Genomic DNA, 15801 nt, shown 5'->3' on the forward strand with positions numbered 1-15801 from the left:
TAAGATAGAGTGAGCTGAATGACCTAGGCACTGTGACTTAGTACTAGGCTACTATAAGGGTCACTGGAACACAAGCACTGTGATACCTTGACAGTCAAGCTAATAACAAAGATGGCAGCTCCTAAGTGACTGATGTGGGGAGTGTGTACAGCATGGGGACACCAGACAAAGGGATAGTTTATGACCCACCTGGATAGATCAAGGCTGCACAAGATTTCATGGCACTGCTCAGAATGGTGCACAATGTAAAATGTATATATTGTTTATTTCCGGTATTTTTCCACTTAATATTTTCAGACCACAGTTGACTGTAGGTAACCGAACCTTGGAAAGTGAAGTCACAGATGAGGGGGGAGGACTATTATAAAATGGTTATTGGTACTATACAAATACTTCTTTCTGTTATCATTTGCAGGAGTGACAATTCTCACAATTAGTCTTCTATGAGCTTTTAAGTAAATGATGAAGAATTTGTGGGGCTTGTAGTAATCCAAGTGTTTTTAAGCAATGTTTTCTTCAGCATTCAATATTCTGACCCAAACTTTGGTGAGGAAGGGAAAGGAGGACTATTTACACCACAAATAACAGGAATAAAAAAAAAGTCTCACATGCGTGGGCCGAGTAAGCAGAAAACCTCGATACTGCATAAGGAGGAATGAAAGCCATGATTATATGGGTGCATAAAAAAATCTCTGTACATTGCTCTTAATTATTCATTAGAAAACATGTTTTGGAAAGGGAAGAGATCAATATGGATTGTTTTATTGCACAAATGGCTTTCCTTGCACTGGTTAGTTTTCTGCTTGCTGATTTTTACTTTTGTGTGTCTATTTAGCAAATAAAACAGTTTCTTTGCTAAAAGGATTTTAGCCCTGTTAAACTGGGATGGGTGACTGGGAATGGATAAAACTCTTTGGAAATCTGACATTTGGTCTAAGTATTATTTAGCCTTTTCCTGGAGTCTGTGACCTGAAATCAGCAGATCACAGTGTCATGAACCTGTGTAAAGAGGCCACTCATGGCTTTGTGCTGGGCAAGAGAATTCAGCTTCACTCCCCAGAGCAGGAGCCAGTACAGCGTGCTTCTCCCATAAAACTCCAGAGAGAGGACCATCTGGGCTCTAGGACTGTACTCTGAACACAGGGCCAGTGCTTTGCAACTAATTGGACTTTAATTTATGTCTTCAGTAATCAAAAAGTCTTCAAAGGGTCCAAAAGCAAATAAAATAGAAAAGACACCCTTAAAGATGTAAAATGACTGCATTGTTTGTAAAATAAAAACTAGATATTTATTTTTTAAATGACAAAAATCAATTCAGACATGTCCCAAATTGAATTCTTTTTAATCTTTCAAATACCAAAACGATAAAGTGGTAAAAAAAGAAAGAAAAAGGAAATGTAAGAAAGTAGCAAACTTCTGAATAGATGAAAACCTTCAAAGGGACTTGTTTTTGAGGGTTCGATCATTATGAGATACTCTCTCCCTGTTGCTGAAAGCTAAGCTGTTACTGTTATCATCTACCGTTTCCTGATAATTCACAACTCACTTTAAGTTACATGGAATTATCACACTTAATGCACATAATAACTTTATGAGGTACGGGTTATTATCTCTCATTTTATAGGTTAGGAAAACAAGTTTTTAAGATAGTAAGTAATCTTGCCCATATTACTTTCTCAGTAAAAAGTAGGGCTGGGATATTAACTTGGAGGGAATCTGACTTCAAAGTTTATGTGACCAACCCACCAATCAATCAACCTAAATGCTGTGCAGCTCCCAGAGGAGTTGGGATGGGAGGTTAGCCAGGCATTAACCCTTTCTACCACCTGCACAGGGACCATTCAACTCTAAGATAGCCTCTGGAGGTAGGGTCACCATGCACATTTCTGGGGGTTGTGCACTATTCAGGCACACCCCACTGAGGAGATGCTGTTCACATTGCAAATGTGATCAAACTGGTACGAGAGGCTATACTTGACTATGAAGATACTGAGCTCAGAGACTGGTGCTCTTGACCAAGCCCTGGGCAGCAGCACACACAGCTGTCCAAGGTCACTGGCACACATACTTGCACAAGATTGCCTTGTCCCAGACCACGTATCCTGTGCAGTTTCTTCATTTCCTCACTTTTTGCTTTCAAAGTGACCCAAGTCTCACCCCCAACCTGTCTTCCAACCTGGAAGGGGGAATGCGTAGGGAATACATGCTGCCACCGTTGTTATTCCAATTGTGCAATGATATATGAACGGAATTTATTTTTCTTGAAGGAGGGTCCTTTCTAATTGGTCCATGATTGTCTACAGGGGTCCTGGTGAGAGTCCTACTTACAGTCCGCAATGCCTCCATCCCTCAGAGCCCTCAGTTGCTGAGTGCTTGTGCAACCAGACAGGGGCCTGGCCTGGAGTGGTCTGCCGATGGCCAGCTATAGCATGTGGGTGCTTGGCTTCATATAGGAAAGATTTCACAACAGGTGACTAAGAGGATCCATTTATGAAAGCTGGGGACAGTAAAACAAGGGAGGACTAAGCAAAGAAGAAGCAACGGGAGAGCCTATGCCGGGCTGCTTTAGTTCACTGGGAAGTCAGAGAAAAGGGGGCCTTGAGGACAAGTTCAGAGGATCAGCTGGGACCAGCTGCCAGCAGCCCATTGCCTTAGAGGATAGGAGACATGTGCCTGTGAAGAAAGAAGTGAGGGGAGAAGAAGGGAAAGGAAATGGCACAGGCTGCTCCACAGAGGGAGAGTGTGCAGTGGGTCCTTTTTCTTGAGGATTTTCTCTCTCTCTTGTAGGTGAGAATCTTAGGGGAGGTCTCAGAGGAGGGTTTCAGTGGAATATTCATCAGTTCTCCAGGTGTGCTTTTTTTAGGGTCATGGTCTTCGCTGATTGGTCAGTAACAGGGCAGGTCTTTAGACCTTGTAGTTGGTCCTGGCATCTTCCACCTGGTTTTGCTGCTTTTCTGGGCCTGGAGCTGAAATACAACTGAGGCCTAGATGTTACTTCCAAAGAGGAAAGGCTAGGGGAAGAAAGGTTACCCTGGGGATGAGGCCCCTGCCTTCCCAGTTTTGCCCTAGGCCAGGCACCCAGGGCCTTCCCTTTGGCCCTGGTAACCATCTGCACCTGGCTGTAAATGGCTCCGCCATTGTGCTCAGCTACCTGTCTCAGTTTCCCTATCCCACTTACCAAGGAATTTCCCTAGCTTCTCACCATCCTGTCTCACTCAGGCTGAGCTGGCCATTTTTGGGTCAGTTTAAAACCAGCAGAGGTAAGAAGATCACATCTTTAATGAGGAGAAAACCCACCCATGAAATATTTTCCAAAGGGGAATGTTGGGGGATTTTTAAGTGTGTCATCCATCTGGAGAAATCCCACTCACTGCTCCTTTCCAGGGAGATCATCTCATTTACTGTGTGGGGCTTTGTTCGGGGCATGAATTAATAACCGCCAGGAGAGCAGTTTACCGGCAGTCAGTGCCCCTCACTGCTTCTCCATGGGAGCTGAAGGGGCCAGGTCAGCTAGAGGGCACCAGCTGCCTGCCAGTCAGCAGGGGAATTCCAGTCCTGAATTTTCTCTCCAGCCCATGTTGTTGCATCACTCGTGCAGGAGGGACCTGAATGGGCTGGCTAAGCTGGAGCACCCTGAAAAGTCTAGGACCCTGCCCTGAAGAAGTAATGAGAGGTAGATCTCTCATTAGAGAGATCTATATATACTGTAGATCAGTATATTTTCTTTGAAACTACTGTCACCACCCCAAGAAAAGTTCTGCAGGAATAACTGAAAAAACAACAAGGGGACAGGACTGGCTCCCATGTGCATGAAATAAAAGCCAAGGCCTAGGGCGAAGTGACTTGATGCAAGTCGTAGAGAGGTAAGTGGGAGGAGCCCCACCTTGCACCTCCATCCTGTAGAGCTGACTCCAGCTGCTTCCCAACACTACCATGCTGCCTTCTCAGTCTCCAGGGTAACAGAGAAGAAGCTAGAAGACATCCAACAACCAAGCATCTCAAAGAGAGAAAAAGAAAAGTCTCGGAGTTTATTTCTAGACTGAGATGGATGGAAAAGCTCCAGCTAAGTCCGGAGAACAAAAGGTGAGAGTAGAAGTTCTCCCCAGAGCCTGGGGTCTTGTCTCAGAATGTGGAAGGTGGGTGTGTGAGTTGCAGCAGCTGTCCAGCATACACTCACGTTCCCTTCCCAAAGCAGCTGGGCTCCCTCCCAGGAGGCCTGGGCAGATTCTAGAATTCAGGGCACAGCACTTTTCTCCTCCCTCCCTCCTCTTCTGCTCACTCCCACTCTCCCTGCCACCGGAGAGCATGATTCCTGAGAAGCCCCTGCATCATTTAGAAACAACAAATACTATACAGTGATGGAAACATGGAGATCACACGGTCCAAGCTCTTTTGTTGTTGTGGAGAGGGAAGATGCACTGCTCAAGGTCATTCTGTCAGCCAGAGAGGCAAGGCAGAACCTTCTTGCTCCTGGTTCTCTTCACTTTCTCCTACACCACACTGGCTCATTCCGTTCTTGTGTGCTGCCCCGGGGGTAGGAGGATAGGTGAAGAGTGGCCCCCAGGAGGGAGGTAAGGATTTGGTGGGCAATACACCAGCCTGTGCTGAAGTAGTTGCTCCTTCCATCAGGATAGAGGGACAAGAGAGGTTCTGAACCTGGCCCTCATTCCCTAAAATGTTGCACAGAAGAACAGAGGCCTGTGGCCCCAGGTTTCTGAGCTGGGGCTCCCTGTCTCCTGGAGAAAGGTTTTTTGGAGGTCACTGGTAGGGCGGAAGACTTGGAGTTATTGTGTTGCCTCCTTCAATAAAGCTGATAACTCCCTGGGGACATTTTATCTCACCCTCTGCTTCCTCATTGCCCCTCTGAGGCAGAGAGAAGGCTACTCCACTGGACTTCAGAGGAAATTGGCCCCAACACAGTGCTGTTGCGTCAACACTTACCTCTTTAGGAAAATTAGCCAAGGACCCTGGGCACCAGCCTCAGAATTAGCCTGAACTTGGTGAATATTGATTGTGTAAACAGTAGATTAGGTGCAGGCACACCTGGGAAAGTTTCCAGGTGAGAGTAGGAAGCAGAGCTCTGAAAGGCAGGGAAGGCCTAAGGCTGCTGTGGCGGTGTCCAAGACAGGAGGGCTGCCGGGCGAGGGCACAGAGAGGCCCTGAGTAGCCCCTGGACTTTTCCAAATCTGACCACTCATGCGGCTCTACCTGGATAGAGCCAGCAAAGGCATTGGTAGAGATGGCTGGACAGAGCCAAGCTGCTATAGGGCAAACCCACAGATTCTGCTTTTCTCTTGTTCTCTACTTTCTTTTCCCTTCTCTTCTCTTTCAGCTCTCACTCTTCCTGTCCTCTCTCCTTGCTCTTATTTTCTCTGACTTCCTTCCTGCCCCCTCCCCCATTCCCCTTTCTCCTCTTTTAGCCTATGTCCAAGACAGGCCAGTGACCTCATGTGACTCAGTGGCCCAGTTGGGGAAGAGGGGTAGGGGGCCTCTGGCCCTGGGCCAGACCATTTTCAATACCTGGTCTTAACATTAATGGGGTATGTGTTAGAGCAGGAAGGAGAAAACAATGGCTCTTTAGTTGACTTATTTTTTTTATCTGTAGGCCCCAGGAACTGCAGACAATAGATAGATTCAAAGAACAGAGTTTTAATCAACCAAAAAGCACTCTTGAAAACTCTATGGGGAAAAAGAAGAAATATAATGTACACACTCTGTTGTTTTAATCAGAGTGGTCTGGTCTTGTTCACTATGGCTACACATGGTCCACCTACACTGTGCTGGATCCTGCATCACAGCCTAGAGGTGAACAGAGGAGACACACAGTCTTCAGGGAGCTTTCCAGGCCAGTGGGAGATGCAAGAGCGGGGGGAAGATAGGTGTGAACCAGGAGACAGGGAGGGCTTTCTAGAAGCTGGAGAAGAAATCGAATAGGACCCTCATGCAGACAACTGCTTGGGCTGAGAGTTAATTTTTAACTCCTTGTTATGACTGGAGGCACACTACCCATGAAACAAAAAGTTTCCCGTGAAGGAATCTGTTCTCCTACAAAAAAGAAGGGGGTGAGGAGAGATGGGGAGGGGAACCACTCTCTACCAGGTACACCATAAGAACTCTGTCCCTGAATAGGAAACTGATCCCTGACACTGAGTACTTTCCAAGGTTCCACCTGAGGTTTAAACTTCCAGTGGGTAGTCTTTCCACTACACAATTATTCCCAAACCCAGAGCTCCATGCTGGCAAGTGGATGCAGAGGCTGGAATCCCACAGAGGACACATCGCCTCTCCTAAACACAGAAAATGCCAAGGCAGGAGACTCTAGGTGGCAGTGACAGGCTGGAGATACCTGCTTTGGAGGGTGAAGATGGGGCCTAGTTTCTCTCTTAGAGGTAACCCACCCAGCGCCAGCACTGAGCAGACCGAGATCCCCAAGTGAGAAGGTGCTTGCCACAGACCCCACTACTGTTCACTCCGGCTTCTCACTTGCTTCCTTCTCAGACCTCTTCATTTTTAGTGGTGTTTTGCAGGTCACCAACCAGAGGGCAGGATGGAAAATGCATGTCATCCTCATACTGTGCCTGCTGCAAGGTGAGACCCAAACAGCTCAGATACAGAGCTTGCAAAACCAGGCTCGAGCCTTCCAGGTTGTGGAGACTCCTGGTAGGCACCTTGGTGGCATTCAGTGCACACTTGGCAGTTGGGGCATAGCCGTGGCTTTCTCTCCTGGGATCCAAGGCCATGCAGTTGGTCCAGGGTGGGGTCAGGTCTGGGCCCAGAGGGAATAAGGGAACTGAGAGCTCACAGGAGAAGGCAAATGTCTGACTTGATGATTTCTAGAATATTCACTGGTTTGATGTTCCCTATTCTCTGCTCTCTTTCATTCAAGTTAATGGCTGAAAATCAGCTGCACTGGCAAGATCAAGGCTCTGAGAGGCAACAGAGAAAGAATCAGCTCAGGCCATCTGCCATGCCCACAGGGCACCAAGAGTGCATCACCACTGCCCCTGTCACGTCTCTTCTCTCTCCTCCAAACCCAATCCCAGAGGGGCCTAAAACAGAGTTTGGGGTAGAGAAAGGGGTAGGGCAAAACAAGAGGCCCCAGCATGCCTCTTTCCTCTGCACAGGCCTCCAAACCTAACTGAGTAAAAGGAAAGGCTTCAACTGGGTAAGAGATTGGAGATGCAAACAGTCATTGAACTGGACTGGTTATATAATTTTGTATATGCAACCAGTCTAGACTGATGAGGTGAGACTATGAAAGTGCGCCTGACATTTTTATCAAGGAGCAGAAGCACACAGGTGGAGTATGAAGAGGTGGCAAGGAAAAGAATAAACTTGGTTTCTGCTTTCACAAATCAAAATTAAGTCACTCAGTAAACAGGCCACACACATACTGTAGTTCAAGCCTATTGCCAAAGCAGATGTAGTCACAATACTGCTTATCTGGGCTTTAATAGTGGCCCATTTCTACAAAAAGGTGGCCACTGTGAACATTTTTGCAACCACTGGTCTGTGGATATACCCGCCAGGATTCTTGTTTCACTCTACACCCTCAGCAGAAAGTATGCTGAAGTGTCCTTACTGTTTAACACTTCTCTTTTCCTTTTCATGCATATAAGCCACAGCCCTCTTCCAGATGTTGCCTTAGCCCTCTTACACATGTTTGGATGGCAGCTTTTAATTTTGTATTTATTTTTAAATTTTATTTATTTTTAGAGAAAGGGGAAGGTAGGGAGAAAGAGAGGAAAAGAAACATCGATGTGTGAGAGATACATCAATTGGTTGCCTCTTGCATGCCCCCAACTGGCCCACAACCCAGACATGTGCTCTGACTGGGAATTGAACTGGCAACCTTTCAGTTTGCAGGCTGGCACTCAATACACTGGGCCACATCAGCCAGGGCTGGATGGTAGCTTTTTAAACATCTGCATTGGTGCACAGTGAAAGCAACCCATGCTCTGGATGGACTTGTGTGAGAAAATTGGGCACATGATGTGTTAGCTAAATTGTGGCCAAGATGATTTTCTCATGCCAATGTCTCAGATGGGGCCTTGGGTGTAGCTTCCTTTTATATCTTGAGCCTACTCCTCACCCAGGGACTAAGGTCTCACATTTTTATATTGATTTTTTCTTGCCTCACTTTTAAGGAGGCAGTTTCTCACCTGGCCCCTAATTCTGGCAGAGTGTGGAACTTGTTAACACCCCACACAGTGACTGTACTCAACACTCCCTCTCCTTAGACGTTTTTTCTCTGCCTGCAGCTGCAAATTCGTGGAAGGGCCTGAAGGGCCCGAGGCTGGTGTCTGGGAGGCCTGGGGGCTCTGTCACCATCCAGTGCCATTATAAGCCCTCTGCCATCAACAGGCACCAGAGGAAGTACTGGTGCCGCCGAAGCCCCCTGACATGGCTCTGCCACACCATCGTGTCCACCAACCACTACACTCACCTTCGCTACGTTGGCCGCGTGGCTCTGACAGACTTCCCGCAGAAAGGCTTGTTTGTGGTGAGGCTGTCCCAGCTGTCCCCGCACGATATGGGGTCCTACCGCTGTGGCATCGGAAACAGGAACGACATGCTGTTCTTCAGCATGAACCTGACCGTCTTTGCAGGTATGGGCTGTCGGCCGGTGAGTCAAGGTTGGTGAAGTGAATGCCAGGAAATTGCAGGTGCAAGGGAACAAAGAGGTCCATGAGGGCTTTACCCACCAGGGGTGTGATGAGGAAAAGCTGGAGCAAGGTAAGGGCTTGAAGAAGGAGGCTTTCATTTCCAAGGAAACTGCCTTCAGAAGAAAGACAGATGTTAGAGTAAATGTCCCAGCTAACGCACACCAGCCATCCCATCCATTTACCCCAAGGTGTGTGGCACATACATTTGGAGGGAGTTCCAAGAATGCAGTGAATTGGATAATTTGGCTGCATATGGTCATCATGTCTCTCTTCAGACAAGCAGAGGAAGTGAGACAGGCAGGACAGAAGAACTGGGCCTGGGCTCTTCCTAAAACCGAACCCCTTAGCAGATGCCTGGCAGCCACCAGGCCCACACCCTGTGTGGCAGGCTTAGGAGGACTGATCCAGGGTCAGGCACTGTGAAGCTGAGGAAGGCTGTGACAGGCCAGTGGGCTTGTTTTCTTAGATGCTGCTTGCTATCCAGCTGCCTGCTGAAACTGGCTGCTCTGCTAAGACTGGACTTCTTTTTTTCTTATTTGAGGACAGTATATCCTGGGCTCATTTTTCCCTCTAGGAAAGGGAGACACCTGTGGGCCCTGGACAGCTTGGATAGAGAATATATGGACACAAAAAATAAGACAGGGCCATAAAATGTCAGTGTTTGTAACCGACTAGAGAAAACATCTGGTTTTCCCAGATTTTTATTTTATGCAACATATTGGCCAAAGACTGTATCACTTAATGAGGTTGCATTCCATGCAGCAAACACTTTCAGCCTGGCTTCCTTGGCTAAACCCTGCAGGCCACAGGATAGCCTTCCCACGTTTCCCTCTACTGTTCACACAGGTCCTCCCAGCCCCAGAGCCACTCCAGCTGCTAGTGAGCTTGTCAGGAGATCCTTTGAAACAGCCGCTCCAGCAGCCAACAGACGGACCCCAAGAAATACCCAGACTATGGAAAGACAGGACACAGGATGGAACAGAGTTGCTCTCACTCCAGGAACCAGCAAAAGAACAGCATCGGCTAAGGGAATGCAAACCCCAGGAACCCCTGGGGCCATAGCTGTAGGGAGAGTTAGCCAGGGAGAGAGTTCCATTTGGGCAACCGTACGTATTTCAGAGAGTTCAGCTGCAACAACCAGAGTCATGTCGGATGCAACAGAAGGTGCTTGGCTGTGGGGCACCAGAAGCTCTGGAGCACACAGCGCTAGGGCCAGTGAAGAAGGGAGAGAGACAACGACTGAGGCCGATAGGCCAAGAGAGGAAGCAAAAAGGGTCAGAATAGCCTTAGATGCAGACTGGATGGTCACAGGCACCATTAGGCCATCAACCCTGGCCACAGAAAAAGGGGCATGGGAAACCCTCCAAGAAGAGAGATTGGTTTCTAAGCCACAAGCCCTAGGTTCCACTGAAGAAACTACTCGAGCTGCAGGAATGTGGACCTTGGGACCCATGAGCACAGAGATGTCATCTGCTGAAGGGAGCACTGAAGGGGAACTGGACCTCCTGGCTGGTGACAGTGGTCCCCAAATAACACCAAGCCAGGACCTGGTAGCAGGACCCAGAAGATCCCCTGGCAAGGGGTCCTCCATGAAGAGGTAAACCTCTGGGCCCCCTGTCGGTTGGGGCTCCACACTGCCCGTTCCCCTGGGACACCCCTCCATGAGCTGACCTCCACGCTCCTCTCCTTCTACTCACTTCTCTCATTTTGTAACCACGAGACAGTAAAGGGCAAGGGAATAAAACCAGCCACTGGAGGTCTGTGCTAGGAGAATCCAAGCATTTTCATGTGGTTTTCAACAAAATTCAAAACAATGAAACCTTTGGGACTTTTTTTTTAAGATGAGGAATGGAAGCTCCAGAGAGGGGAGGTGACTAGCTGAAGCCACAAGGAAAGACTGTGGCAGAGCCAAATGCCAAGGGTAGATTCCCTGACCCTCACCCAGTCCCCCTTTGCAACATGGCTCAGTAGATGGTCCCACACACAGGCAGGGGAGTCAAGAACATGAGTCAGGGCTCAGGAACCTGAAGACAGGGCTTCTAGTGCCAGCTTTGCTAGTAACTCACCATGGGAATGAGGGCAGCCAACTCACCTTGGCCTAGCTTCTCACCTATAAAATGAGAGGCCAGGGCCAATGGCCTACAGACTGTTATTCAGCTCCAACCTCCACTCTCTGGGGCTCTCCCCACCCCTGCTACTTGCACTCCAGTCATTCTGCAGAAGAGAAGAACATCTCTCGGATCCTGACTCCTGTCTCTACAGTGCTGTTCCCTCTTATGCTTGGGGCTCTTGTCCTATGGCGAAGGAAACTTCGGAGAAAGATTACTTGTGAGTCGAGTTTAAGTAGCCCCCAGGCTGGGAGGGGGAGAGGGCTTAGCTCCCCTCTGACAACCTCAGGACTGGATGGGGTCAGAGTTGGTGCCAGGACTTCTGGATGTACAATAGAAGTGCTGGATTCTAGTCTGAGCCATGTAACCATTCTTGGCCTTCATTTCTTTATCAAAATGGGAAAATCATCTTTGAATTTATATCTCAGTGGCACCCCAGAGATTAAGGAGAAGCTCCTCTGAAGATGGCAAGACCTGTGCTCACCACAGGCGTGTGAACCACATAAGCAACCCCAGCAGTAGATAGTGCTGGGCCCAGAATGGGACCGAACTACATCTGCACCCCTGCATGGCTCTGCTAAAAGTCTCTTACAGCAACATGCCCAGGTTCAAATACCCCTGAAATGACTTTAAACTCCATGGTGTTTGAATCTGGTGAAGAAAGGGCAAGATTTTCTAGGAGCAAGTGGAGGAAGTGAAGATTTTCAGACCCAGTCCCTGCCAGTCTAAGGGCTCAGAAAATTCTTGAAGGCTTGTGGTGCATGGGGGTGGTTCTCAAGGAGTCAAATTCAGTGCCCAGTCCCCTCATAGTGTGCTCTGTCTGTGCAGGTGAAGACACAGAAGACACAGCAGGAGTCATCTTGATTCGGATAAGATATTTTTGGGGGCTGAGCCTCCAACCCCCATGTGGAAAGGAAGATACTCCAGGATGACTCTCCTACCCATGCCACATGACTGTCCCAGAGAGGGATCCTGGACCCTGAGGAATGAAAGGATAAGCTGCTTGGTTGCCATGGAAGGAGAACTAGGACCAAACACCACGACCCCGTCTTGTTTTTCTCTGCCTTTACAAAAGGAAGCCAATGGAGCCAGGGCTCCATTTGGGGAAGCAAAGGCTGACCCATCCTTGGACCTACAAAGGTCAAGAATTTGCCACAGTCAAGAATGACAGTATGACTCAGATAAGGCTTCGAGAAAGGATTTATTATACACTGGTGGAGGTTACCTAGGAAAAATGTGAAATTTCCATTCCTGGAGGTTTGAAAATGTAAGAGGCTTCCAATCAGTGTGAGGAATTACAAGTTTTCAACCATCACTTCTAGCCTGTGCCAATTGCCCCCTTTCCAGACATCTGTTAGCATTCAGCCTGCTGTACACATTGAATTACATCCATGTATACTGGTCTTGCCTCCACAAGTGGATTCTAAGCTGCTTTAGGACAGTAGTTGTGTTTTATTTCACTGTGTCCTCAGAGGGCTTTCGATCCAGGAGAATCCCCTGTGAATATTTGTGACTGATTGGCTGACTGGAAGGGCATGGGCTCAGCTGCCTCCAAGAGCCCTGCTCACACAGACGCCTTGGCTCTCCCTTCACCCGGGAGTCCCCTGGATGACTCCATAAGCAGATGATTTTTCATAGAGACCAAAAGGACACCCAGTCTTTCAATCACCCCTCCCCCATTGGGCCCCATACTTACCATGCTGTAGACCCTTTGACCCAGTCAAGATTTTCTGGGATTTTCCTAAATTCATGGAAGGGGGGGGGGTGTTTTTCAGTAGATTGTCACCTTCTTCACAAAGCTTCTCTTATTCAACTGCTTATAAACCCTTGATAGTGTCAATGAAAAGAGGCCTCATACTAAACCTGACAAGCTCAGAGGAGGCCTGTGTAGCAGCCTTATTAACTCAGAAAACTTAAGTAACCACAAAGGACGGCCTGAAATTAAATCTTATTAACTACAAGCAGTTTATGGCAGATAGTCATGTCTTAGGCTAGAATTTTCCCCAACAAAAGTCCATCTTTCCCTTAATTAAGGTGTCTATGGTCCTTTTGCATCTACGATAACATACTTTTGGAATGTCAAAGTAATTTCCTTTTCCCAGACCCCTCAAAGCACAGATACTACACCAGAGTACCAAAGTGGTGACCACAAATCCCCTCACTGTTATTGAGTTAATTGTTGACTATTAACTATCCTGTTCCCACCTGTGTAAAAGAAGTATGTGTCTATCATTTTAGTTTTTAGCCAATTCTGGAAGTTTCTCTGCTTTGCTTTTTTCTACCTCCCTAATCTATCATCAATGAATTTCATGTAGCCCACGTATAGCCTCTCTTTTGATTATAATGCATAAAGCGAGGTGCAGAGCTGCCATTCTCTGGAGCATTTCCTCCCTCTGTTGAGGTTTTGCTTACCAACAATTGTCAACATTTTGGCTCACATAAACTCATAAAAAATTCTTACAGGTTTAGACACTCCTTACATTGACAACAGCAAGGATGTTGGTGGAGCTAGACAATGGTTGGTGGGGGGCTAAGAGAGAAGGTGGCCAAAGAAAATTTTATCTGGAATCTGCTTTATAACCACTTCACTCCCTGTTTGGGGACTTTCAGTCCACTCTTGGTCCCATTGCCTTTTCAGGAGTTACCTCTGCTTTTTTATTTTGCCAAATCTATTAACCAGCTGCCCAGACTTAATGTCTGGGCAGAGAAGGCTTTGAGGGATGGAAGAGAAGGGCAAGAAAGGTTTTGATACTGAGTCGAGAACTGTTGGGTAGACATTCCCAGAAGTCTCAGCCCTCCCTTCTAAACTGTCAGCAGCACCAGAAACTGTTTACCAATACCTCTTCACAGCTGGTGCTGGACCCCGATACTGTCCCAGGAAAATCAAGGGGATACTGTCTTCATGGTTTGTGAGAGCCTCATTGTTTTGGATAAGTAGGAAAGTTGTATGCATCTAACCAAGGGGAATCATACAATTTCAGAGCTAATAGTTCCTTAGAGATTAAGCACTCTAAAACTCTCAGCCTAGTGGGAAGTAACTGAGGCCCTGTCTGGGGAAGTAAGTTATTTAAAGTCACTCAGTAAACCTAGTTAGTAATAGCAAAGTGAGGACTAGAAAAGAGAACTCAGGACCTTGGTCTAATGCCTTATCCATATCACCAATATAGCAATGATCAAAGCAAAACTGATAAAAAAATCTATTACACCAAGTTGTCTTGCTCAAGGCCATTTTCGCACACACTATCTCAGTGACCTGCTATGAAAAACCTGAGGAGAGATAGAACGGGCAACAGTACTCAACCAATGACTTAGGGGGCACTGAGGGATATGCAGTTCAGCCAATGTCACTCTGCACCTTAGAGGCATCGGTGGGCCAAGAACCAGACTATGTAAGATTGTTTTACCTAATTAAGTGCATACTGGGAAGTCCACAGAATGCTAGCTTCTTAGGATTGTTAAAAGGTATTCTGAGAAAAAGTAGTTTTGGGTAGATTAAAGAAGTTTGGCAAGTGAGGGTTAAACAACAAAGAAGTTCTTTGTATAGGATTTTTTAGAGCTCTTAATACACTGAGGTGCATTCTAGGTAGCCCCAGGAGGTGAGGATGTCATGTCTGTTTCCCCAGCAATTTGGACTCATGTTGTGGTAAAGCAAGCTTACAGGTCTGGTTTTGATTCACTAAAATAGGGATCTGCAAAAATTTTTGTACAGGTATCAGAGGGGACAAGTGGGGAACTGGGAGACAAGGGTGAAGGGATTAAGAAAAAGAAAAGAAGAAGAAAAACATACGAACAATAGTATGGTGATTACCAGAGGTATAGAGGGGTAGGGGAGGTAAAAGAGGGTAAAAAGGGAATAAATGGTGTTGGAAGGAGACTTGACTTGGCATGATGAACACATAATACAATATACAGATGATGAATTATAGAATTGTATACCTGAAACCTATGGAATTTTATTAATCATTGTCACCCCAATAAATTCAATATAAATAAATAAATAATAAATAACACTTACTTTCCTTACCCCCAATCTCCTTAGCAGTCAACAACCAGCAACCCCCCTTCTCCCTCCTCCTGCTAATCAGATTTCTATCATCATGCCCACCTTAGACTTCATATAACATGTGTTTGTGTCCAACTTCTTTTGTGCAACATATTTCTGAGATTCATCCAGGTTGTTGTGCATACCCATAGTTTATTCCTTTTATTGCTAAAGAATAACTATGCATATATCTCAATTGGACTGTCTATTCACCTATTGATGAGCATTTTATTGTTTCCAGATTCAGGTTATTATAAACAGAGTTGCTCTCAACATTCCCCCCACCCCACCCCAAAGTCAAGTGTGTTAAAAACAAAACAGGCCCAATATGGAATCACTTATGCTAAGCCCTCCCAAATCACCAAAATGAGACTTAACTGTACTTTCAGCCTCTCCCAGAAATGGAACCTTAAACCAGTCAATCAGAACTCCTCTGGTCAGCAGTAATGAGGCAATCTGCCTGCTGAACCCTTCTGTCTCCTGAAGGAAAATGACTTTGCCACAGCAAATTTACTTTTTGCTGCTATGACTTACCTGTCCCTTTCCCTTCTGCCTACAAAAGCTTGTCATTTTGTATAGTTCCTTGGAGCTCCTTTCTATCTGCTGGATAAGATGCTATCTGACTCATGAATTATTGAATAAAGCCAAGAAGGTCTTTAAAATGTATTCGGTTGAATTTTGTTTTTTTAACAAAGGTCAACTAGTAACTATTTTAGACTTTGTAGGTAATTAACCTCTTTCACAACTACTCAGTTATGCTGTTGTAGCACAAGATGTGGCCAAGACAACACATAACTGGCTGGTTTTACCTGTCTTCCAACAACACTTTATTTTCAGAAACAGGTAGCACACTGGATCTGGCTCTCGAGCCATCATTTTCCAATCCTTGCTCTGAGCCATAAAACCAAACAAGACTCTCCTGTTCCTATTCTGATGTGAAGGATCAGACCCCACTTCTCCTCAAAAGCTCCGTAGGGACCACCCC

The 15801-nt window shown here is 46.6% G+C and overlaps 1 protein-coding gene across 1 annotated transcript; it reads left to right on the plus strand.

The window, feature by feature from the left end:
- The first annotated feature begins 3606 nt into the window (after window positions 1-3606).
- Window positions 3607-15447, plus strand: FCAMR (Fc alpha and mu receptor). Its single transcript, XM_037155411.2, is given in 9 exon segments — window positions 3607-3863; window positions 3949-4083; window positions 6528-6588; window positions 8262-8609; window positions 9513-10263; window positions 10876-10994; window positions 11603-11670; window positions 11672-11720; window positions 11723-15447. Coding segments are annotated over 8 exon segments (1470 nt in total). The 5' UTR covers window positions 3607-3863; window positions 3949-4044; the 3' UTR covers window positions 11758-15447.
- The last annotated feature ends 354 nt before the right edge of the window (window positions 15448-15801 follow it).

Source organism: Artibeus jamaicensis, unplaced genomic scaffold, assembly GCF_021234435.1.
Source record: "Artibeus jamaicensis isolate MK-2021 breed Jamaican fruit bat unplaced genomic scaffold, CSHL_Jam_final contig_475, whole genome shotgun sequence".
Taxonomy (NCBI): domain Eukaryota; kingdom Metazoa; phylum Chordata; class Mammalia; order Chiroptera; family Phyllostomidae; genus Artibeus; species Artibeus jamaicensis.